At 37.2% G+C, this 24,000-nt stretch overlaps 2 protein-coding genes across 6 annotated transcripts in view; one reads left to right on the forward strand and one right to left on the reverse strand.

Annotated features, from left to right (window-relative positions):
• irf10 (interferon regulatory factor 10) overlaps positions 1-6,501 on the reverse strand; it is a 12,279-nt gene extending 5,778 nt beyond the window's left edge. The window contains exons 1-5 of the mRNA XM_046869321.1: positions 6,416-6,501; positions 6,021-6,194; positions 3,586-3,781; positions 2,282-2,334; positions 518-560 (exon numbers count right to left, since the gene is read on the reverse strand). Of these exons, the coding sequence (XP_046725277.1) occupies positions 518-560; positions 2,282-2,334; positions 3,586-3,781; positions 6,021-6,194 (466 nt within the window). The 5' untranslated portion in view covers positions 6,416-6,501. The remainder of the gene's footprint in view (positions 1-517; positions 561-2,281; positions 2,335-3,585; positions 3,782-6,020; positions 6,195-6,415) is intronic.
• Positions 6,502-12,174: 5,673 nt separating this feature from the next.
• l1camb (L1 cell adhesion molecule, paralog b) overlaps positions 12,175-24,000 on the forward strand; it is a 56,358-nt gene continuing 44,532 nt past the window's right edge. For 3 of the 5 annotated variants that reach the window (XM_046869316.1, XM_046869319.1, XM_046869320.1), the window contains exon 1: positions 14,938-15,137. The gene's annotated coding sequence lies outside the window, so the exon portion shown is untranslated. Of the gene's footprint in view, positions 12,282-14,937; positions 15,138-15,462; positions 15,537-24,000 lie in introns of those variants that run through there. The other 2 variants (XM_046869318.1, XM_046869317.1) reach the window with 2 other exon arrangements.

Here is a 24,000-nt window from a genome sequence, read left to right on the forward strand (position 1 = left end):
GAAAGAGACATTGTAAGATGTGTAATGATAAAGAGACTTGTAGAATAAGACTCATGATTAGAGAGAGAGAGAGAGAGAGAGAGAGAGAGAGAGAGACAAGAAGTGGGACTAATGATGAGAGAGAGACAAAAAGCAATAGTTATGATGAGAGAGAGAAAGAGAGACTCATGATAGAGCAGGAGAGAGAGAGAGAGAGACAGAGTAAGACTAATGAAGAAATTAAGAGAAACAGGAAGTGAGACTCTTGATGAAAGGAAGAGACAGCGTGAGATTCGTAATAATAAGTTAGATAAGATAATAATAATAAGTTAGTTAAATGAAAAGAGTTAGACTATAGATGGCGGGAGAGAGACAGAGAGACTCATGATGAGAAAAAGAGAGAGATTAAGACTCCTAATGAGTCTTAATATTTTTATATATATATATATATATACAAAGTGATACTGTCCTGTGTGTGTGTGTGTGTGTGTGTGTGTGTGTGTGTGTGTGTGTGTGTGTGTGTGTGTCTTCTACTAACCGCCCGATACTCTGCTGTTATTTGAGTTGTCGTGTACTACATCCTAAGAAAAACAACAAAAAAAAACAGTTAGAATTCATATGAATAGATTTTTCCCATCGTTTTTACATCAGGCTTCCTAATAAAAGTCACACACACGAGCTGTGTCTCAAATCACATTCATTATATTACTGCATAATAAATGGAGACGCATGAAGGCTCAGCTCATGACATTAGCCGAGTGCAAATCGGAGAGCATTGTTTTGCATGTTATTTCATAAAATCCTGCGTAATTTGCATCATAAAATTGTCAATAAAGCTGAGAAGAACTGCAGCACAATCGCTCATATGTAAAGCGTTCAGAATGGGTTTTTATACACTATACAGACAAACGTATTAAGACTCCTGACTTCACCCATATGTGGTTCTTCAACCAACTGGTACACAGTCTGAAGACCCACAAAAGACCCAACAAGAGAGAGAGAGAGAGAGAGAGAGAGAGAGAGAGAGAGAGAGAAACACCCACACAGGCATAGAGAGACTCATACTGAGAAGCTACGAGATATTCAAGATGATGAACAGTTCAGCAGAATGAGATGTGATGAGAAACAGACGGACAGAGGGAGATTTTTATGATGAGAGAAATACAGAAAGAAGAGAAAGAGGAGAGAGACAGTAAAAAATCATCATGAGAAAGAGAGAGAGACAGGCAGAGAGTCACATTATGAGAGGGACAAATAGAAAGAGAGAGAGAGATAGAGAGAGAGAGAGAAGAGAGAGACTGATGATAAAAGAAAGATGAGATGAAAGATGATGAAAGAGCAACAAGAGAGAAAGAGATACGACACAGAGAAAGAGTCGTAATGTGAGATGAGACACAGAGAGACATAATTATAATAAAATAGGAAGGTATAATTTTCTTATGATGAGAAACACAGGGAGAGACTCCTGATAAGAGATAAAGGGCATAATTATGGTAAAACATCGGTGAGACAGATAGAAAGAGAAAAACAGAAAGAGATGAGACACAGAAAGAGCCTCATGGGAGAGAGACTTATAATGAGAAAGAGATGAGACACATGGAGACAGAGTCCTATTGAGACACAGAGATATTTAGGATAAAAGAGACAGGCTCCTGGTGAGAGATAAAGGACAGAATTAAAGTAAAAGAAAGCTGAGATAGGAAAAAAATTAGAGAGATGCAGGACAGAACAAGATGAGACAAAGAGAGAGAGGATCATGAAGAGAGAAAGGACGAAGAGAGAATGATGAGACAATCAGAGGTAGAGAGAGATGATACAAAGAGAGATAGAGACTCATGATAAGAGAGGAAGCCAGAAGAACACAAGAAGAACACTAGAAGAACACACATCTGTGCGTACACTGGAGTCACTGAACTGAGAAACTAATCTAAACTACAATCTGCTTCTGTTCATGTATACACCATCCTTCCCCACTAGGTGGCAGCAAAACACCACTGACTTCTTCTCAAAGTTTCAGTTTCACATTTAGGATGTACAGAAGGTGTGTAAATGTAACATGATGAATGGGGATTTCCAGTGTGTGTGTCTGTGTGTCTGTGAGAGAAAGATTGAGAAAGAGATAGAATATGTGTGGGAGAGAAAGAAAGCAAAAATGTGTGTATGTGTATTTGTGTTTGAAAGAGAAAGAAAGAAAGCGGAAAACGTGTATGTGTGTGTGTGTGTGTGTGTGTGTGTGTGTGTGTGTGTGTGTGTGTGTGTGTGTGTGTTGTTGTTGTTGTTGTTGTTTTTGTTGTTGTAGTACCTGATCATGAACGTCTGTGAATGCTCTGCCCCTTACTGAACTCACACCAGATTCTGAAAAAAGAAAATGACCAATGATGAGAAAGACAAAAAGAAAGAAACTCATGAGAGGGAGAAATACAAAAAGAGGGACTCTATATGAGAGAAAGAGATAGAAAAAGACTCAAGATAAGAGTGAAAGACAGAAAGAGAGAATTATGATGAGAGAGACAGAAATAAAGAGACTAATGAAAGAGAGACAGCAAGCAAAGACTCCTGAGAGAGAGAGAGAGAGAGAGTGAGAGAAGAGAGACAGGATGAAAGACTCAAAATGAGAGACAGAGAGAGAGATAGATAGAGAGAGAGAGAGAGAGAGAGAGAGAGAGAGAGAGAGAGAGAGAGATAGAGGAAAGACAGGATGAAAGACTCAAATTGAGAGAGAGAGAGAGAGAGAGAGAGAGAGAGAGAGAGAGAAGGAGAGAGAGAGAGAGACAGGAAGAGAGACTCTAAATGAGAGAGAGAGAAAAAGACTTATGATAAGAGACAGACAGAAAGACCATGATGAATGAGGCAAACAAAGAGATTCATTTCTTCCTTCATTTCTGTCTTTATTTTCTGCATATCAGTGTTTCTTTTGTCTTTTCTTTTTTTCAGTCCTTTTTTTTTAATCGTTTTAGTTTTTCTTTTAAATTGATTTTATTTTGTCTGTTTATCTTCTGTATTGTCTTTCTTTCAATCTGTTTTCAAACTTTGGTCCATTTCACTCATTCATTTGTACAATTTTTCTTTCTTTCTTTCTTTCTTTTTCTTTCTTTCTTGCTTTCTTTCTTTCTTTCTTTCTTTCTTTCTTTCTTTCTTTCTTTCTTTCTTTCTTTCTTTCTTTCTTTCTTTCTTTCATGTTCTTACTTTCTTTGCCAATTTCTCTTTCTCTTTCAATCCCACTCTGCTTCAGATCTTTCTACATTTATTCCTTTACTACTTCCTTCCATCTTTCTCCTTTGTTCATTTTTATTTATTTTTTTATTTAAAGGTTCTTCTAAAGCTTTCTTTCACTCTTTCATCCATTTTCTTTCTCATCTTTCTCATGATTAATTCATTCCTCCAATCTTTTTTTCACTTGATTCTGTCTGTCTTTGTCTTGTTTTTTTTTTTCTAAAAATGTGGGGTTTTGTGTTCACTCCAGATTTAATGCATTCACAGGATTGCCTTCAGGAAGTCCAGACTTTGATGTCACTTCCTGAAAGCCTGAGAGATGTTTGTTGAACATTGTTGTGTTCAGTGTCTGTAGAACTGAATGTGTGTGTGTGTGTGTGTGTGTGTGTTCACCTGTGTTTGTGTGGATGTGTGTTTCCTCCACTATCCTGTACACCTTGTAGGGTTCTGAGATGTCCAGTTGGCTGCGTTCAGAAACTTCCTGGAACTCAGAGCTCTTGTTTAGGGCACAGCGGAGTCGAGTCTTCCACGCTGAGGGGTCGGCTCTGTCACGTCCCTCACGGTACTTTCCCTTATACACTGCCCACGCCTACACACATCACACACACACACACACACACACACACACACACACACACACACACACATTTACACATTACAACATATACACAGCCATAGGGATATATATATATATATATATATATATATATAAAACACATAGATTATTAAATTAAACACACATATTTTTCACACACACACACACACACACACACACACACACACACACACACACACACACACACACACACATTTAAAAGTATTACAACACAACTATATAGACATGGAACTACTGTCATACACTTAGATATGTTCTAGACACTCACACACACACACACACACACACACACACACACACACACACACACACACACACACACACACACACACATTTAAAAGTATTACAACACAACTATATAGACATGGAACTACTGTCATACACTTAGATATGTTCTAGACACTCACACACACACACACACACACACACACACACACACACACACACACAGAGTAGGTAAACTCAAACACTGTATGTACTGTATTATTAAACAAACACACACAAGCACATACAGATAGATAAGTTACTTTCTTTGAAAAACACACACACACACACACACACACCATGGAATCCTGTATTAATGTAAAACTCTAATTGATCAGAGGTTTTGCTCAGGACCCTCGTTGTTCAGCTGAAGTGAGTTCATGGCTGGTGTTCTTTCCAAACCATTTAAGTGAATACATTTTGCTTTATTCAGCATTTACTCAACATTCAGTGTTACCTCAGGAGACGTTCCATCACAGCCATAGATGTTCATTTACACTCTCCAAGTTCTTAAATGGTTCTATGTTGAGGTGTACAGTATGGTTCTATGAAGAATCTTTAACATCCATCTCCAAAGTTCTTCGTAGTGAAAACGTTTCTTCTCACTCCATTCTCTAAAATGATGATCTTACATGATCTCATATGAAGCATCTCACTAAACTGTCTCTAAGGGGTTGGAACAAAGAACCTGTTCATGAGTGGTTCCTACAAAGATCTTTTGGAGAAGACTTCTTTGTAGTGTCTTTACAATTATACCATTTGGCAGATGCCCTTTTCTAGAGCAACTTGATTTTATTTGTTATTTAACCACATAGCTGCATAGTTGTATGAATGAGATAAATGTAGGTTGTTCTGGAATAAGGGTGTCTGCTAAATGAGATAAATGTAAGTGTAAGAAAAATGTAATACCTGAAACTTTTGAGGACCATTTTCTGATAGCTTCTTCTGGGGACCCCAAAATGATTGTTTTATGGCATGACTAAAAAATTGGTACCTTGATTTTCAAGAGTGTAGCTCAACAAATCTTTTATAATGCATTAGGTTTGATAGAACATGGTAGGCTAGATGTTTGGTCAATCCCCGTGGTGGACAGTAGTGAAGCAAATGTAATTCATTACTGTACTTAAGTAAGTTACTGCATATTTACTGAAGTATTTCCATTTGGAAGACTTTTACTTCACTATATTTCAGTCAAATATCTTTTGACTCAACTACATGTTGCAAAATCTGTGCCCAATCAGCTCGCGCTCTGTTTTCAACTTGTTTTGATTGGTGCTTGGTGTACCTACTGATCACCAACATACAGTTCAGCCACAACACACGTGGGCTTTTTTTTGCGCAATTTTTGAAGTTGTTGAAAAGAAGATTTTGAGCTCATGATCATTTTGGGCAGGATCATTGTAACAGATATCAATCAGTGTTTGAGTCATTAATATCATTCTATTAATAGATCAGTGTGCTGAGAGTCACATTTGAGTCTTTTCACATGAACTGAGTTGATTAAGTAAAGAGTCTTGTGATTAAAATGATAACGAACATTAAAGTCGTAATAAATCAAAGCACTTTGGATACTTAAGTAAATTTAAAGGCAAATACTTTTGTACTTTTATTTAAGTGAAAGTTTAAAGGGACACATTTACTTTTACTGGAGTCACATTTTACAGAGTGGATCGCTACTTTAACTCAACTACATGGTTTTGGTGTACTTTGTCCATCACTGGTCAATTGGAGGAATTCATCCAACAGTGTAGATCATTAGAATCCATAGTTTAGATTGGACACTGACATGTTAATGATTCAACCCTAGATTTGTTTGTAACTTTTTTTTCTGAGGATGTCTTATTTTTTTTATTTTTTTTATTCCTGTGTGTGTGTGTGTGTGTGTGTGTGTGTGTGTGCGTGTGTGTGAGCCAGAAACTCTTTCAAACTGTAGTGCCGAGCAGCCGACCTTGAAGAGCGCGGCGTCCTCGTTCTGCCTGTAGTCCTGCTTAGCTGCATGCTTCCATGGGATTTTAAATAAAGTTTTCCCCTCGTTCTCCCAGCTTAGTCCAGCATATTTCCCACTGTCGATCTGGGCAATCAGCCATTCCCTCAGACGCATCGGGCTCTCCTTCGGCTCCATCTGTGCATTAAAAAAAACCCATCATTGTCAACACCCTCAATACTTAAACACTACACACAGCCTGAGAAGAATCTAGAAACCGAGCTGTCACATGACCTCAGCCACAAAGAGCAAAGACTTTCTACCTGGTGATTGTACTTATAACTATCAAAACAGCATATTACACGAGTGATCTAAATACAAAAACACATAAAAAATAAAGCTTGTTTTGGAGAACTTACAGTTTTTCTGCGACGGAAGAGTGTGTGTTCACATGTGCACTGAAAAGTGTGCGCTGTACTTCAGTCAAATTGAAAGAGAAAGCAAGACAGGAAATACTTTCGCTTTCCTCTCTGATAGCACACACACACACACACACACACACACACACACACACACACACACACAAAGGAGAACAGGTTTTTTTTTTTAACTACAGTGACTGTATGTTTAAATTTTATAAACACGCAATGATTTAATGATCAATCTTCATTTTCTTTGCATGAATTAGTCACTATTCTTAAAGTAGTCAAGAATGCAGTTACACACTGTTTGGCCAAAAGTATTTGGACACCTGCTTTTACCAGCCTTTGTTTTTTTTTTTTTTTTTTTTTTTCCAAAACTGTCACAACAAATTTAAAGACACACAATTGTATAATTGTCTCTGAATGTGCTAGAATGAAATTTTCCCACTTGCTCCAAACCTGCTCCAGCATCACGATGCTCCTTTCCACAAAGCAAGCTACATGAAGATGTGCTTTCCATAGGTTGGTGTGGAAGATCTCCTGCTACTGAACCCTATTGAACACTGAATGTGAATGCTGACTGCACCCCAGGCCACCAACATCAGCACCAGACTACCAATCATATTCCAAGATCTAGTGGAACATCTTCCCAGAAGAGTGGAGGTTCTTATAACAGCAAATGAGGACTAAATGTGAAAAAGAGATTTCAAAAAGCACACACCAATCTAACGGGTGTCCACAAACTTTAGTCCAAATCTACTGGACTCTACAGCATTACTACACTACATTTTGGTCATTAAAAAAATTCAATCCTGCACCATTTTACATCACATATCTCATGTGATACAATTCCAAGAAGCATCTGTGGGATATTTCTACAAATATTACATTTACAATATAGAAGTGAAGAAAAGAATGCAGGCAGGGTGGAGTGGGTGGAGAAGAGTGATAGCAGGAGTGATTTCTGATAGAAGAGTATCTGTGAGAGTGAAAGGGAAAGTTTATAGGACTGTGGTGAGACCTGAGATGTTGTATGGTTTAGAGACAGTGGCATTGAGTAAAAGACAGGAGGTGGAGCTGGAGGTAGCAGAGCTGAAGATGTTGAGATGTTCGTTGGGAGTGACGACGATGGACAGGATTAGAAATTAGCTTATTAGAGGAACAGGGCATGTAGGACGTTTTGGAGACAATGAGAGGGAGGTGTGATTAAGATGGTTTGGACATGTGCAGAGGAGGGACATGGGGTATATCAGTAGGAGAATGCTGAGGATGGAGACACCAGGAAGGAGGAAAAGAGGAAGATCAAGGAGGCGGTTTATGGATGTGGTGAAGGAAGACATGCAGGTAGTTGGTTTGAAAGAGGCAGCTGTAGAGGACAGGGGGGTGTCCAGACGGATGATTCGCTGTAAATAATAATAAAGATAATAATAATAATAATAATAATAATAATAATAAGTAATAAAAATAATAAGTAATATAAATTACATTCTAGAAGATTTCAAATAAAGTGATGTTCACAAAAATTATAAAGTACCTCTTTATTATGCTTCTTTTCTTAAAGTATATAAAATGTATTAATATTTTTTAATATAGCCAAACCACGATTTGATTCCTCTGTTTATAATGAGATCACATGACTCCTTAATGGCACACAGGTCAACACCAATCATCGCACCATTCAAGTGTGGAACTGGTTGTGCCAGAATTTAATGACAGGTTTCACAAGAATAGGTAATAGGTAAATACTTATGCAATCCCATAAGTTTTTATTCGTAAATAAATTTGCACCATTTTATTTCCTCCTATGACTTTAGTACGATGTGTAAATCTTTAACATACAGTATAATCCCAAGTGTCCTGGTTGTAACTGTGACAAAATGTGGAAAAGTTCAAAAGGAGTAAAGTATAATAATGTATAACTAACTGTACTGTGTATAGCTTTTTTCCAAAATGATGTTTTTCCATTTTTTTATTTTTTATTTTATCATGTAGACATGAAAGCAATTCTATTTCATATCGTTTATATTGTAACTATTGTTAATATCATTTCTTTTGTGCTGTGCATTCGTTTTATCAATTTATTCAGAAATTGATTTGAAAGAAACATTCAACTATGAAGTGAAATGAGCAGAAAGTGAATTATCCATTGTACAGATGTTTTTTTTAAAAGAGAACTGAAACTTATATTTCTTGTTTGTCTAAAGGTCTGTGTCTTTTTCTGCATTTTTTAAGTTGACGTTTCCTGTGAATTAAGGTTCCTCCAGTCAAGAGGAAGAGGAAGAGGAGGAGGGTTTCAGTCTTATTCACTTATTCACACAAGTTCTTCTCTTTCCACAACTGACTCATACTAATGATTAGCTTGAACATATCACTCAGATTTTTCTTCGCTGATTCAGACTGGGAGGAAGAGAGGAGTGGAAACACACATACTCCTCTAAAAGTACAGGTATTTCCTGAAAGTATACTTTGAGTAGAGTGAAAGTTCCCATCTTATAAACTTATAAACTAAAAGCCCAGATGTAGTTTCTGGATGACAAAGATATAAATTGCTCTTCACTGTCCCCTGATAAACCCGAATCCCTGAAGTAGCATCACAGATTGTCCAGGAGCTCATTGACATCCTAATCAAAGTCTGAGAGATCCCCAGCAAACCATCCACCTTCTCACCAGGAGCACATCCAGATGTTTTTTGGGAGTTTGTACAGGCACATGTTTGCCATACACACTACTGATCGAGATTATGAGATGCCGTGATAAAATTCATGAAGTTGGATTTATTTACAGCGTATATATTGTGAATCCCTGAGATATATCAGTGGTGTAAAGTATTTAAGTAAATTAACTTTATTGAAATGAGAATTTCTACTCAACTACCTTTATGATTCGATATATGCAATATTACTCCACTATATTTTAATAAACAATAAGCATTACCAATTACATTTTGCAATCAGTCAGTCGGATTTGGATATTTGATTTTATTTTATCTAAAAATGTTTACTATAATTGTATTTGTTTTTTGAAAACGAATGGTACTTTGTGACCTGATACTGTAATTTATTTATTTTTGTTAATTGAAGATCACTTTTTGAAACATTGCTTTACTATGTTGTCATTCTTTTTGACATTTTTAGTTGTTGGTTAATGCAATGTTGAGGTGTACAATCTCACCTTGTCTCCAAAACGTCCTACATGCACTGTCCCTCTAATAAACACGTTTCTAATCCTGTCCATCGTCGTCACTCCTAATAAAAACCAATTGTGACAAATTTGCTTAGCTGTTGTTGTTGTTTTACAGTCGTGTAGCCAGCAGATAGCGCTGTTTAACAGCATTTAAACTCCATGCAAACATTCCACTGTAAAACTGGTGTGGTGATAGATTTTCGACCAGCTAGCAAACCCCTCTGAAAGTTTAATAAATATATTTAATAAATATATTAACAAATAAAAACAAACACACAAATTTGATTGAAAGATAGAGTGGAAAATGACATAAAATGAACATAAAAATTGTATTAGCTTCCATTGTTATGCATCACAGACAGCTCTCTGTTGCCATGGCTAAAGAAAGAAACCCAATGAACACAATTCAACAAGTCTCCTTGCACTGTAAAAAAAAAAAAAAAAAAAACAGCTATTAAATCCAGTGAATATATTTAAGCTTGTGCAGTTTGCTACCGATGCGGTTTGCAAGCTCTGACTAGTGTGCTCTCTGACCATCCAATCACAGAACATGAAAATGCCAACGTTGTTGTATGCCTGCTAAATGGCCCCGGTGAAGCCAACTTAAAATCTGCTTAATTGAAGCAACAGCTTCAAGCAAGGCCTACAGCAGATCTTTTTGACCCTGGCAAACTTACACTCTTAGAAACAGCGCAACTGAGTGAAATGCTTTGAAATAAAGAGAATAGAGATAATTGAATACATATTCACAGACAGAAACATATTAAAAACGCAAATCAGTGATTCTGGCACTGATGGCCACTAATAGCAAGTCATGACTAGCAAGCTAGCATTAAATCATCATCAGTGTAAGGAGCTAGCACTTTGGCTTTGGTGGTGTTAGCATCGTGAGCAGTCTACTAGCGTCCTCTGCATTGATCTGTGTTTTGGCCACAGTGCTCACTGACATTCATCAACAGGTCGATATCACTGGTACATCAGCACACGCCGTGAACTTTGTCTGTGTTGTTGTTCTTGTTTCCTCCCTGCCTATTCTGTGTTCTGACTGGTGATGAGACCCTGTAAGGAATTAGAGTTATGCTCATTGGTTTAATAAATTGTTCACTTATTTATTGAATTATTTAAATTAATTGCAGACCAAATGGCTTTCAAATGAAAGTGAGGGAACCGATGTGACTGTCTGTCCTGCCCTGTTTGCGTTTCCTCGGCTGCTCGTCCAACATGCCAGAATTTATCTCTACATTCTGGCAACAAGCTCTTGCTTAGCTTCGTCGTTGTGAGAGTGTTGAACAAACAGTGCAGCTGGTGATTAATTGTTGTGTTTGGGAAGTACAGACTTGATTTCTGTGTGGTTTATCCCCAGTGGGATAGTGTGTAGGTGGTGAAGTGTTCCTCTGAACTGAGTCACTGTGACTCAGAGGACACTTTCAGGTTTTAAAGGTAAACACATCACTTTGGCACTGCCCCTGTTCTTGTCCCTGTCCCTGTCCTTGTCCCTGACCCAACCCTTGACCTGTAACTCACCCTGTCTGTGACCCTGTTTGTGTTCCTAAAACTGTATCTGACCCTGACCCTAACTCTGACCCTGTCCCAATCCCTTTCTCTTTCTCGGTTCCTGACTCTATCCCTGACCTTTTTCTTGTCGCTGTTCCTAACTCTGATTCTGTCCCTGACCCTGTTTCGGATTCTGTCCTTTTTCCTTTCTCTGTTACTGATCCTGTCCTGTAATGGACACTGTCCCTGACCCTGTTCTAGTCCCTGACTCTAGCTCCGACCTTGTCCCCGACTCTGTTCCTATCTTCCTTTTTCCTTTCTGTGTCTTTGTTTGCTTGTTTTTCACTACTTCTTTTTCTATCAGTATACAATGTCCCCCAGAACTCACAGGGGTTACACTCTAAGAGAATGAGTTCCTGAAAATCAGCTAGTTTTGGACGCATCCCCGCAGCCCCGTGGTACCATAGTGAATTCATCTAGACATTATGTCCCTTTTCTAATGCAATAATGAGTTTTGAAAAATTTTATGAAATTTGTTAGTAAAAACATAGTTTAAAATGTTATTCCTAACGTTCCTGAACATTCAGTCCGGCTGCGGATTCCCGCAAATTCTAAGATAATCCGCAACTTGATGTTAGTTCCAAATAAAAACCTGCGAATTTACCAAGCCACAAATTCTAATTCTGATTCCAAAACTGTCTGTCATCTCTCGATTCTTCTTTCCTTACTTTTTTATTTTCTTACTTAATTTCTTTACTGTTTTTCTTTTCTTTATTTTCTCTCCCTCTATTTCTGAGAGCCAAACCCAAGACTTTGGGTTAGAGTGCAGTAAGAGCTTTCTCGCTCTCTCCCTCTCTTTCTCTCTTTCATTTTCTCTTTCTTTCTCTCTGTCTCTTTCTCTGTCTCTTACTCTCTCTCTCTATCCATCTCTGATGACGGTCTGTATCGATCGCTCTGCCCTGCTCCTTTTACATTAAGCGAATTACCCTGCTAAACGAAGAGAAAACGAGCAAGGGAGGGAGAAGGAGAGATGGAGTCAGGCATAACGTCAGAGTGATGGAGCAGAGAAATCTAATTCAGGAGCACACAAGGAGGATGAGTCACGGAGTCACGACAGGGAGAACACACATCAGACCATCTTCGCTTCTGTGAATCGATCCCTTCCATCTGATTTCTATTCAGACAGGTCAGAACATGCAATTAATTCAAGGTCTGTGTGTGTGTGTGTGTGGGTGTGTGTGTGTGTGTGTGTGTGTGTGTGTGTGTGTGTGTGTGTGTGTGTGTGTGTGTGTGTCCGTTATAAAGGGGAATGTGACTGTGCTCAGAATTAATCAATCACAAACCAATCGGCAGGCAATAAAAACCAACCAGTGAGACTGCCAGGAGATCTAAAGCCACATGGTAATCTGAGGAACATCTGGGAAGTTCTACTCACTCCCTCCATGTGATATCGCTCTCTCATGTTCTTAATATGTCTGGGTAATGGGGTAGGGTGGCAATTTCTCACAACAACACACCCAAATACAACTAAATCACCCCAAACCTTGTGGCAAACTGTGTCATGGTCTGATGAGACACCGAGGTAGAAGGTTTGGGTTGTAATTCTAAAAGACACTTTTAATAAAACTAATAAACAGATTTATCTGTATTATCAGTGAAGCATGAGGGTGGGAGCATCGTCTAGTGTATTATTACATCTGTCCCAGCCTTTGGTCTTTTGTTTTCCCAAAAAAGGTTTTCACATCAATTGTGTTGGATGCCACAGTGTACTGTGTTACAGTACATTAAAGGATGGTCTATCTATCTATCTATCTATCTATCTATCTATCTATCTATCTATCTATCTATCTATCTATCTATCTATCTATCTATTACGTTCTGTTTTTCTTTTCTACTAGCTTAAAAAAATTCTTTCTTTCTTTCTTTCTTTTTTCTTTCTTTCTTTTTTCTTTCTTTCTTTCTTTCCTTTTTTCTTTCTTTCTTTCTTTCTTTCTGTCTTTCTGTCTTTCTTTCTTTCTTTCTCCATCTATTATCATTAGAAGTGCAGTGTAATAAGAGAAACATGGAAATAACCACTCCTCTTTAATACCATTTCCACTTCAGCAGTTAACACTGAGCTTTGACCCTGCACTCATTCAGAGCATCTCACACCCACAACAAAGTCACCATCACCCCCCACACACAGACACACACACACACACACACACACACACACACACACACACACACACACACTGGCATACTCCCTCCATCTGTCCATCTGTCTTTATTGGACACTATGTTAAAGCTGAAAGAGGGGGCGGGGCAAAGGCATTTCAGCGTAAATGTTTCATATGTAAATCATGACTGTGCTTTGAGGTTTTGCATGAATGATGATTTTCTTGGTATTTTTCATATTTTCACAGCCTGTTATACTGTTATAATTTGTAAAATAATGAGAACTGCTGTCTGTTGTCTGTAAGGGGAGAAGGCCTATATTATTTATTTATTTGTTTTCATTTATTTTTGTTATTGTTTTTCTCATGTTTGGTCTCCTCTATTCCCCTAAAGTAAAATGTCACCTCAAGTTCTCTTGACCAACCACCTGTTATTATATTCTTGGGTGGTCTGTTCTAGAATAACTCCGCCTACATTTTCAACAATGTACACTTAGCCCCCTCCCCCCAGCCCCCCCTAATTCTCAACTAAATCATCCAATATGGCAAAATGGTCTGAAGAGATGGAGGTAGAAGGTGTTGGTTGTAATTTCAAAAGATGTTTCATAAAAACAAATAAACAGCATGATCAACATTATCCGTGAAGCATGGGGGTGGTAGCATCATTTCACATGTCTGGTGTGTGTTGAGCCTGCCCATACATTTCCAACAATTTACACAGAGTTTTTTCCAACAGGATATATAGTTAAATAGATATATAGGTATACATTTATTTATACACAAATTTGTATTAATTATTATTGTTAATAGTTATTATTACAGTTATATAGTTATCAGTTATATATAACAACTTTTATAACATATGTATATATATATATATATATTAGGGCTGTCAAAATTAACACGTTATTAACGCAAATAAAATTTTACAGCACTAATTTTATTAACATGTGTTTAATGTTTACTTTATTTGTGTATATATATATATATATATATATATATATATATATATATATATATATATATAAATACAACATTTCACTAAACATTTGTTTTACTAATGCAGCAAGTCTCAAACTAAGCACCAAAATCCGCCATGATGCACACATCCGGAAAATAAAACCGTCTGTGTGGAAACATAGCAAAAGTATAAGGAATAGACCCACAATTAACAATTATAAAAAATTATCTTCTTATACATATGTACACATTGAATATAATAGAAAACAAATTAAAAATAATAATAACATTTACCATGTAGTAAAATCATAGTTAAAAAACATGAATACAATTATTGTGTTTTTTCTTTTTTTTTTTTTTTTAAATTAAAACTGTATTTTTATTTAGAAAAAAAAAAGAAAATGCAAGAAAACTGTTGGAGCAGTGTGAAGATGGAGAAAAGGAGGGGCTCAGTAATACAAAGAAAACGTGAGAGAGAGAGAGAGAGAGAGAGAGAGAGAGAGAGAGAGAGAGGAGGGAGGGAGAGAGCTCTGTGAAGGAAGAATTGATGATGTCATCGTTATACGGGAAGCAAGTGAGAAATATGGACATGTGGGAGGGAAAAGAAGGGAGGGGAAGGGAGATGGGAGGACAGAGATAGAGGGGGAGTGTGGAGAGAGAGAGAGAGAGAGAGAGAGAGAGAGAGAGAGAGAGAGAGAGAGAGAGAGAGAGAATTTTTTCCATCACTGCAGCATCACGGCAGAAGGTGTGTACCACTCACTGGACCAGAGAAGTACAGAGAGCGAGAGAGAGGAGAGTGAGAGAGAGAGAGAGAGAGAGAGAGTGAGAGAGAGAGGAGACGAGACGTACAGACAGAGAGAAAGGTGTGTCCCTTGTAGTGTGAGAGGAAGAGGAAAAACGGCTCGACCTCATTGTTACCTGTAAAGGTAAGATATTTTGCACGCATCACACAGAGCAGAACAATAGAAGTGTTTGGTGTGTGTGTGTGTGTGTGTGTGTGTGTGTGTGTGTGTGTGTGTGTGTGTGTGTGTGTGTAGGTAAGGAAATGTGTCAGATGCATGATGGAGTCTATGAGAGAGATGCTGGTGAAGGCGTGGTGCTCCATACAAACCCTTTATATACACACACCATGTAGCTGCTCCATTCTGTCCATCTTTTTTTTCTTACACGGATAATTTTCTCATATCTTATCACAATTGTTCATATAATATATATTTTTCAGAACAAACTTTTATTATTATTCTACCTAAAATTGTCGCCTGGCTAGCCGGCCTCCTCCGACACAGAACGCAGCAGGACATTCATGCTAGTTTGCTGTGTCTTCGGTAATAACAGTTTAATTATATAAAAATTTTTTTTAATCTTTATCTGTTTACAGCTATTCATGTATTAATGGCTTTATAGTTATAATATTTATAAATATAATATTTATATCTATATAATACATAATACTGTGTGTGTGTGTGTGTGTGTGTGTGTGTGTTTAAATATATATTGTCACTGGAGCTTTAAAGCTTTGGGTGTGCTAAAGACTGTGTGTGTGTGTGTGTGTGTGTGTGTGTGTGTGTGTGTGTGTGTGTGTGTGTGTGTGTGTGTGTGTGTGTGAGATGCTCTGAGGTCAAAGGTCACTGAAGTCTTTGATTCCTTTGATATTCCAGAAGGTCTAGCTACTTACTGTTTATCCTTAAACAAACATTTGTTGGGTTTTTACACTTAAAACACGCTCGAAAACATGCACACACCCAAAACACATTCACACACACTCAAGCGCACACACGCACATACACACATATAGCATACAGGCTGGAGTCTGAGTCTTCTCACTTTGTTTCTACATAAATGTCACAGAAGATACAGAGAGCTTGAGTGAATTCCCCTCATAATTTAGAATAAAGAGCTCATTCTGCTCTGAGAAAAAGGGAGAATGAAAAAGGGGAAAAACAGAGAAAAACAGATGCATGAAAAAAAACAGACACTAAGATGTTTGGTATTAATCTAACCAAAGTTCTCACTGCATGGTGCTTGCAGCATGCAGTATGTATTTATAAAAAGCAAAATATATTATTAAAATTAAAAAAAGAAAATAATTTGTTCTTGAAATATTATGAATATGAAATATTATTTTCTTTAAGGTCTTCAATTTTTAAACCATTTGCACACAAACACCAGCTCTATAACAAGGAAAACTTGTAAATATTATACATTGATGATCTGTCCAAAGGTTTATGACTTAAATAATCTTCCCATATTGAATAATTGATTTACTGCACTGAGTTATAGGCATATGCTGACAAATCAATGCAAAATTACATATATATATATATATATATATATATATATATATATATATATATATATATATATATATATATATATATATTAACCTTTTCATACTTTATAGTCAGATTATATTTTAATATACTTTAATACTTTATTTTATTTATTTACATACAGATTGCATTACTTTACTACTTTATTTTTTTATCTTTATATTGTGTTTCTTTTTCCTGTTTACAAGTTCGACAGTCGATATGTGATATGTATAAATGATTTTGAATTTTATATATATATATATGTGTGTGTGTGTGTGTGTGTGTGTGTGTGTGTGTGTGTGCAGTTTTACAAGGAAGGTACATTGATTTTACAAATTTTACAGGGAAACACTTTGATAAATTAGTTCAAAACAAATAGAATGTATTTCAATATATGGTATAAGAATGTCCTCCTGTGTACTTTGTGTCAGTTGTGCTGATCACTGATAACTTTAATCCACTCTCTCTTCCCATATGTATAACTAATGCAAGCTGAGAGCTTTTTAAAACTAAGAAAGAGGAAGAATAAAAGCATCCTGCACAGTCTAACAATAAAGCCCATACCTCTAAATGCCGGATATCATATACTGATGATAAATAATGAATGACTTGTGGTTTCTGAAAGCAGTGCAGTATTCATAATCCCTGCTACTGTACCAACATTTTACCCCATATTTCCCTATTTATTTATTTATTCAATAAAAAAACACAGAACATACTGATCTTACAGTCTTATATAAACGGTGCGATTATGTTGCATTGTTTTAAATACAGATAAGAAAAGAAACAGTGATATTATACAGGACAGGATAAGTGATCCTGCACTGTTTCAATTTTAATATCGATCCATGTTGAGATTATGAGAAAAAAAGGAGAACGTCTCATCCAGCAGGACACCAGAACGCTGCTAAATAGTGAGCACTCCAGGAGGTTTGCGTATGTCTAAGACACGTTCATTAGTTCATTACTGCTAATTCAGCTTAATGAGAGGGAATTAGTGGCATTATTGTTGAATACACACACACACACAAACACACAGACGCACACACACACACGCACACACACACACACACACACACACTAGAAAAAGTAATCCAATTATACACACCGGATCATGCTTTTGTATATTGAATTAGACCGTTCTGGATTCTGCTTAGTTAATAAGGTGTTGATTTATTTTCCAGAAAAGCAACTCGGACAGTAGTTTTGACTGCAGGGCAGATCACAGGCATTTATAAACACGCTCATCATGCTAATACGTTACTATTTCTAAAGTAGCAACTCATCCACAATCAGAATATATAACAATAAACAGACTTTGCTGCTATTTAGCAAAGAACTGAAAGGCATGGCATGAAGTCGCAGTAAGTGTAACTATAATGAAAAAGTTACTTAGTGAAATAAAACAAAAGCACTGATTGGTGTAAAATTAGCTAAATATTTATTAAGAGCAATACAAGATCACTTCACTCTCCCTCATTAGGTTTAGATGGATTTTTTTCCAATAAATGAGAATTAGCTGTGTAAGCTACGTGTCCATTCAGAGGCCATTCAATGAAACCTGACAACTGAGTGACAATTAGAGCGCTAATCAACTCCAATAAACCCAAACAACCCATACAGTAGTTTTCATGGACACACTGGGATGTATTTAAGTTTGGACAAAAATAGGGTTATATTCGGAATATAGATGATGAGGTATATACCAGGATACAAGGGGAAATGTATAAGCCAAATGAATGTATATATTGCAATGAGTTTAATGCATTGAAACAACAACAAATTAACGTCTACATGAGACACAGGTACACTGTATTACAAAGTATATTAAAGTGAAGCACAGAAATCAGGTATATTACAATTTTTGAAAGCAGATTAAAAAGATGTATATGTTTAAAAGAGAGATAGTGAAATAAGGTATATTCTGAAGTAGGATATACAAAATTGTGTCATGAAATATATGAAACATGGGTAATGAAGTATACACTGAAATATGGCATACAGTACAATATGTTGAAATGAGGTATATTTCGGTATTGAGGTATATGGAGGTAAATAGGTATAGAGTATGTGGTAATAATAAGACATGGGTAATGAAGTAAACACTGAAATAAGACATACAGTATGTAATGAGGTATATGTAGGTGTGTATATGGTGAAATGAGGTATACAGTGTGTCGCATGTCGCAATACATGTAAATAAGACCTGGGTAATGAAGCATACACTGATGTAGGACACACAGTGTGTAGTAATTAGGTATATTTAGGTAAGTTGTAATAAGGCATATGTAGGCAGTGAGGTATATGGTGAAATGAGGTATACAGTAGTATGTGTTAATGGGATATATGTAGGTAATGAGGTATATGGTAAAATAGGTATACAGTTTGCTGAGATATGGTATATGTTATATTGAGGTATATGGTGAAAATAGATATAAAATGGTATATAGCGATATGCTGAGATGAGCTATACAGTATTTTGTGATAGATAGATAGATAGATAGATAGATAGATAGATAGATAGATAGATAGATAGATAGATAGATAGATAGATAGATAGATAGATAGATAGATATAGATAGATCGGGTTAGGGTTAGGGTTAGGGTTAGGGTTAGGGTTAGGGTTAGATCGATCGATCGATCAGTTTAGCATCTAACAGGAGTGCAAATAGTAGCAATTGTGCAAATTGACAAGTGCAGATAAATATATAGTATATATATAGTATATAAATATATATATTATTAATATATAAAACATATGTACAGTAAATAAATATATATTATACACTGTATTCACAATTATACACAATTATACACTGTATTCAGCCTTGCAATCGACCCAGTTGGTTTATTTCATACACTCAGCCAATCAGGTTGCAATGTTTTTTAAAATATTAAATTTAAATTCAAATTTGTTCAAAGACCTGTTCTAGACCTTATGATGAATTATGTGTATTACTGGGATTATTATGTCATTATATTAGTATTTGATGCATGGTGTAATAAAAAAACAATTATGTGACTGCATATATTAACTTTTAGACCTGACTGTATCCCCATTACATTACAGTACAGTAGTGATGAGTGTGTGTGCATGTGACGGTGTGTGGTGTGCATGTGACAGTAACGTCTAACAATGTCTGATATTCTATGCCTGCTAAAAATTTGGTGATATTTCACTGTTGCAGAGCTGAGAGGGTTTTTTTTTTTGTGTTTACATTCACTTGTTCCAGGAAATGTTTAACACTGAACCTTTTGAGAGATCCGACATAAACACTGTGCCATCCAAATGGGATGAATGACCCATGAAACCGCAGATTTGACCACAGTACTGAGTGGCTTTTTGAAGAAAAATCGTCCATCTTACTCACTGATGGCCTTTTCAGATAAATAAAAAAAATGCTTTTGTTCACTGAGTAAGAAGAGTTGAACAAAATGCGGCTTCAGACGATGAATCATTTTTTTCATCCGTTTTAATCATTTTTGTAACTACTTGAGGCAATAGAAAAAAAAAAAAAAAAAGCCATCAATATAAGCTATAAAGTCTTTGTTGAACTGCGGCTGAACGTCTCATCAGTGTACTGTTTGAAGTCTTCTGTAGATATCCGTGGGTTTTACACCTTTGTTCACAAGAAACAGTGTTTCTTGTGTTCCAGTGTCAACACTGTTGTCTGGACTTGCCACAGGCCACTAACCTTAGCCACTTTGTGTAGTACTGCCACGATAGTCTGCACTTTTATACCTGTAAAATTTAAAGTCCTGGTTTAACGCCCCTTGTAATATGTTGATATCTTGAACCATTTTCTATGCCAATTTTCTACACCAGTTTCTATAACCAGTTTGTTTTGGAAAGTATTCTGGTGGTTGGACAGCTGAATATTAGAAAAAAAAAAAAGAGTCAAGCTATCCAGATTGGGTCCATCTGCTGTGATGTGCTCCTGCTGTCGAAGCTCATCCAGCTCAAGGTCAGATGTCTGGTGCGAGACGAGATGCTTTCCAGCATACCACGGTTGTATACAGTGTTTATCTGTGTTACTATGGACTTCCTGTCAGCTTGGTCATTCTTCTCAAGGTTCATCAGCCTGCAGAGCCTTTGCACACAGGATTGTTTGCTTTTGGCACCATTTTGTGTAAACTTCTAAGACTGTAGCGTGTGAAAATCCCAGGAACTCAGCAGTTACTAAAACTCAAACCAGCCCATTTGGTGCCAACAACCATGGCACAGATCACAATTTTGCCCCATTCTGAGGTATTCTGATATGTGAACATATTTATTTATGGTTCCTGCTCCTGTCACATGATAAAAGCATAAATGAGCAGTACTTTGAAGAATAAATATCAAGCCCACGTCTCACTAGCACCTTTGAAGCAAGTGAAAGTAATTTGGAATTTTTGGATTGGATATGACTGACGGTATTCAATTAACCGCTATTAATTAATGAACCCTGACTCCGCCCCCTACTCGATCCCCACCCCGCAATCTTAACCTTTTCCATGCAAAATAGCAAGATACAGACGGAAAGAGGACAAGTGTGAGACGGAGTTGTAAAGCAAGAGGGGGATGGGGCAGTGGGGGTGGGAATGAGGGAAGCAAAAACCGCTGTGTGCTGCAGGAGTCAGGCGGTTGCTATGGCGACAGGAACGGAGGGAGCGGCATCTTACCAATGAACACACTCGCACACGCACGTAGACACACACACACACACACACGGCATGATATTTACATTCTGTCATTTCCATAGACTCGATTCAATCCTGATAACATCTGCATACATCACACACGGATTGGCCAGGATCAATCAAAGCATATACACTTCACTGACTTCTTTGTGTATCAGTTAATTAAATCTTGTCCCATTTATTCATGTTTCCGTTTCTTGACAAAATATTCAGACATAGTGAGATTGTTTTTCAATCCTGGCACCTAATGCCCAATTTTCCTGTCCTCGTCACTATTTTAATAGGTTTCACTCCAAAAGTATATGATTTTTCTGAATGATTTGCACACACACACACACACACACACACACACACACACATTTATATATACCGTGTATATTTATATAATATTGTTTTCTAAAAACTATATTTTGAAAAAAAAAACATACTTTTCACCCCCAAACACTCAACTAATTAACCAAGACGAATTGATAATTGCATTCAATTAAACTAGAAGCACCATCGACAGGAATTCCGGGAAAGAGGAGGATGAACGTTATTAATGTCTATTAGTCTGGAAATGATTTCATACAAAACCATTTCTAAGGCACTGGGCTTTAAATCACAGTGAGCACAGCCATTATCTCTAAATGGAGAACAATCAGAACAGTGGTGAAAGTTCTCAGAATTGGCTAGCTTAGCAAAATTTCTCCAGGAGCACACCGATGACTGATTCGGGAAGTCGCTAAGGAACGTGGACTTGCAGTTGTCTGCGCTCTGGAGTTTAGTTGTGCTTGAGTGGTGCAGCAAGCTGCACGTCTGTGTACAAGAGTGTAGCAGTATGTAAGAGTGTGTATCATTGTGTAAGAGTGTTTATGTGTATATAACTGCGTGTAGCAGTATGTAAGAATATGTACGAGGGTGAAAGAGTGTGTATCAGTATGTAAGTATGTGTATGAGTAGCAGTGTATGTGTGTGTGTGTGTGTGTGTGTGTGTGTGTGTGTGTGTGTGTACAAGTGTGTAGCAGTGTGTATGTGTGCAGCAGTAAGAATGTGTATATGTGTGTCACAGAATGTAAGTGGATGTAAGAGTGTGTAAGTGTGTAGCAGTGTGCAAGACTATGCAGCAGTAAGCGTGTGTGCAAGTGTGCATCAGAATTTAAGTTTATACGAGGATATAAGAGTGTGTAAAAGTGTGTAATATTGTGTACAAGTATATCACTGTGTGTAGTCGTATGTACTGTAAGTGTGTGTACAAGTGTATATGAGTGTGCCACAGTAAGTGTGGGTGTGTACGAGTATATCACTGTGTACCAGTGTGTATCAGTGTGTAGAAGTATGTAAGAGTGTGTTTTTGTGTGTATAGATGTGTGTAAGAATGTATACAAGTGTGTCGCTGTATGGAAGCGTGTGTATGATTGTGTAAGAGCGTGCAAGTGTGTCGCAGTATGTATGAGTGTGTATACGTATTTAACAGTGTGTAAGTGTTATGGACAAGTGTGTATCAGTGTGTAAGAATGTGTGTTTGTACGAGTGTGTGTGGGAGACAGTAAATTCCATCTCCCTGCTGTATTTGAGAGACTGTGTCTGGTAAAATGACCGACACTGAGTGAGATTTCACACACACACAGGCACTCACACACACACACACACACACACACACACACACACACACACACACAGCTGAAAGGGCTTTTATTCCATGTTTGCATTCTTCACTTGTTCCAGGAAATGTTCACACTCAAGCTTTGGATGGAGCTCAGAACCCGAACGAGGCATGAGAGCTCCTTCTACGTTGACTCTGTACTCTGGGTGTCGAAAAATATTCCCATTTTTCCTATTTGCTCCGATTTGCTTTTTTTGTGTGCACAGGAAAACTTGTGTAGTGCTGAACATTGCCATGGCCTTGATCGTAACTATCATGTTTGCTACCTTATCTTAGGATTTCATGCACAACATCACACAACTGGCTTTTCAGTGCAGATTATTTCAATCTCAGTTGCAAATTGAATTCGTTCACACACACCATGGCCATTTTATTAGAAACACTTGTCCTTTCAGTGTATGAGCCACTGTTAGTAGTTTAGGGGAGGAGGGAGCTCAGTGGTTAAGTCCTCTGACTCTGGCTCGGAAGGTCACAAATTTGAATCCCAACACCACCAAGCTGCCTTGAGCAAGGCCTTCAACCCTCAACTGCTCAGTTAAGTAAATAAGTTACTCTGGATAAGGGCGTCTGCTAAATGGCATTAATGTAATGTAATGTAGTTTGTTTGAATTCTCTAGCTCTCTTACCCAAACATATCCTGTCTCCACAGCGGATCATCCGTCTCCGTATCACTCTGTCCTCTACATCTGCCTCTTTCAAACCACATCGACCACATCAATAAACCTATAAACTTTTTCTCCCTGCCTGCCTTCTCCCTGCCTGGTGGCTCCATCCTCAGCATTTTTTCACTAATATACCACATGTACCTCCTTCCTGAGAAAACCATTGTATAAAAGCATAATGCAGAGTCTTTACTAATTAACCCTTTCATGCATTTTATCTACATTAATGATTACTTGATTTAATGATTATTGATATTATAAAACCGAATACGGTAAACAGATACTATGAAAAAAAATCTACATTGGCTTGCATATTTGGTGCTATCTATCTATCTATCTATCTATCTATCTATCTATCTATCTATCTATCTATCTATCTATCTATCTATCTGTCTATTTGTCTGTCTGTGTCTGTCTGTTCCTACCTTTCTCTTTCTTTCTCAAACTATCTCTCTTTTCCTGACTATCTCTCTCTCTCTTTCTCCTTCTC

This window comes from Silurus meridionalis, chromosome 16 (genome assembly GCF_014805685.1).
Source record: "Silurus meridionalis isolate SWU-2019-XX chromosome 16, ASM1480568v1, whole genome shotgun sequence".
In the NCBI taxonomy this organism is placed as follows: Eukaryota; Metazoa; Chordata; class Actinopteri; order Siluriformes; family Siluridae; genus Silurus; species Silurus meridionalis.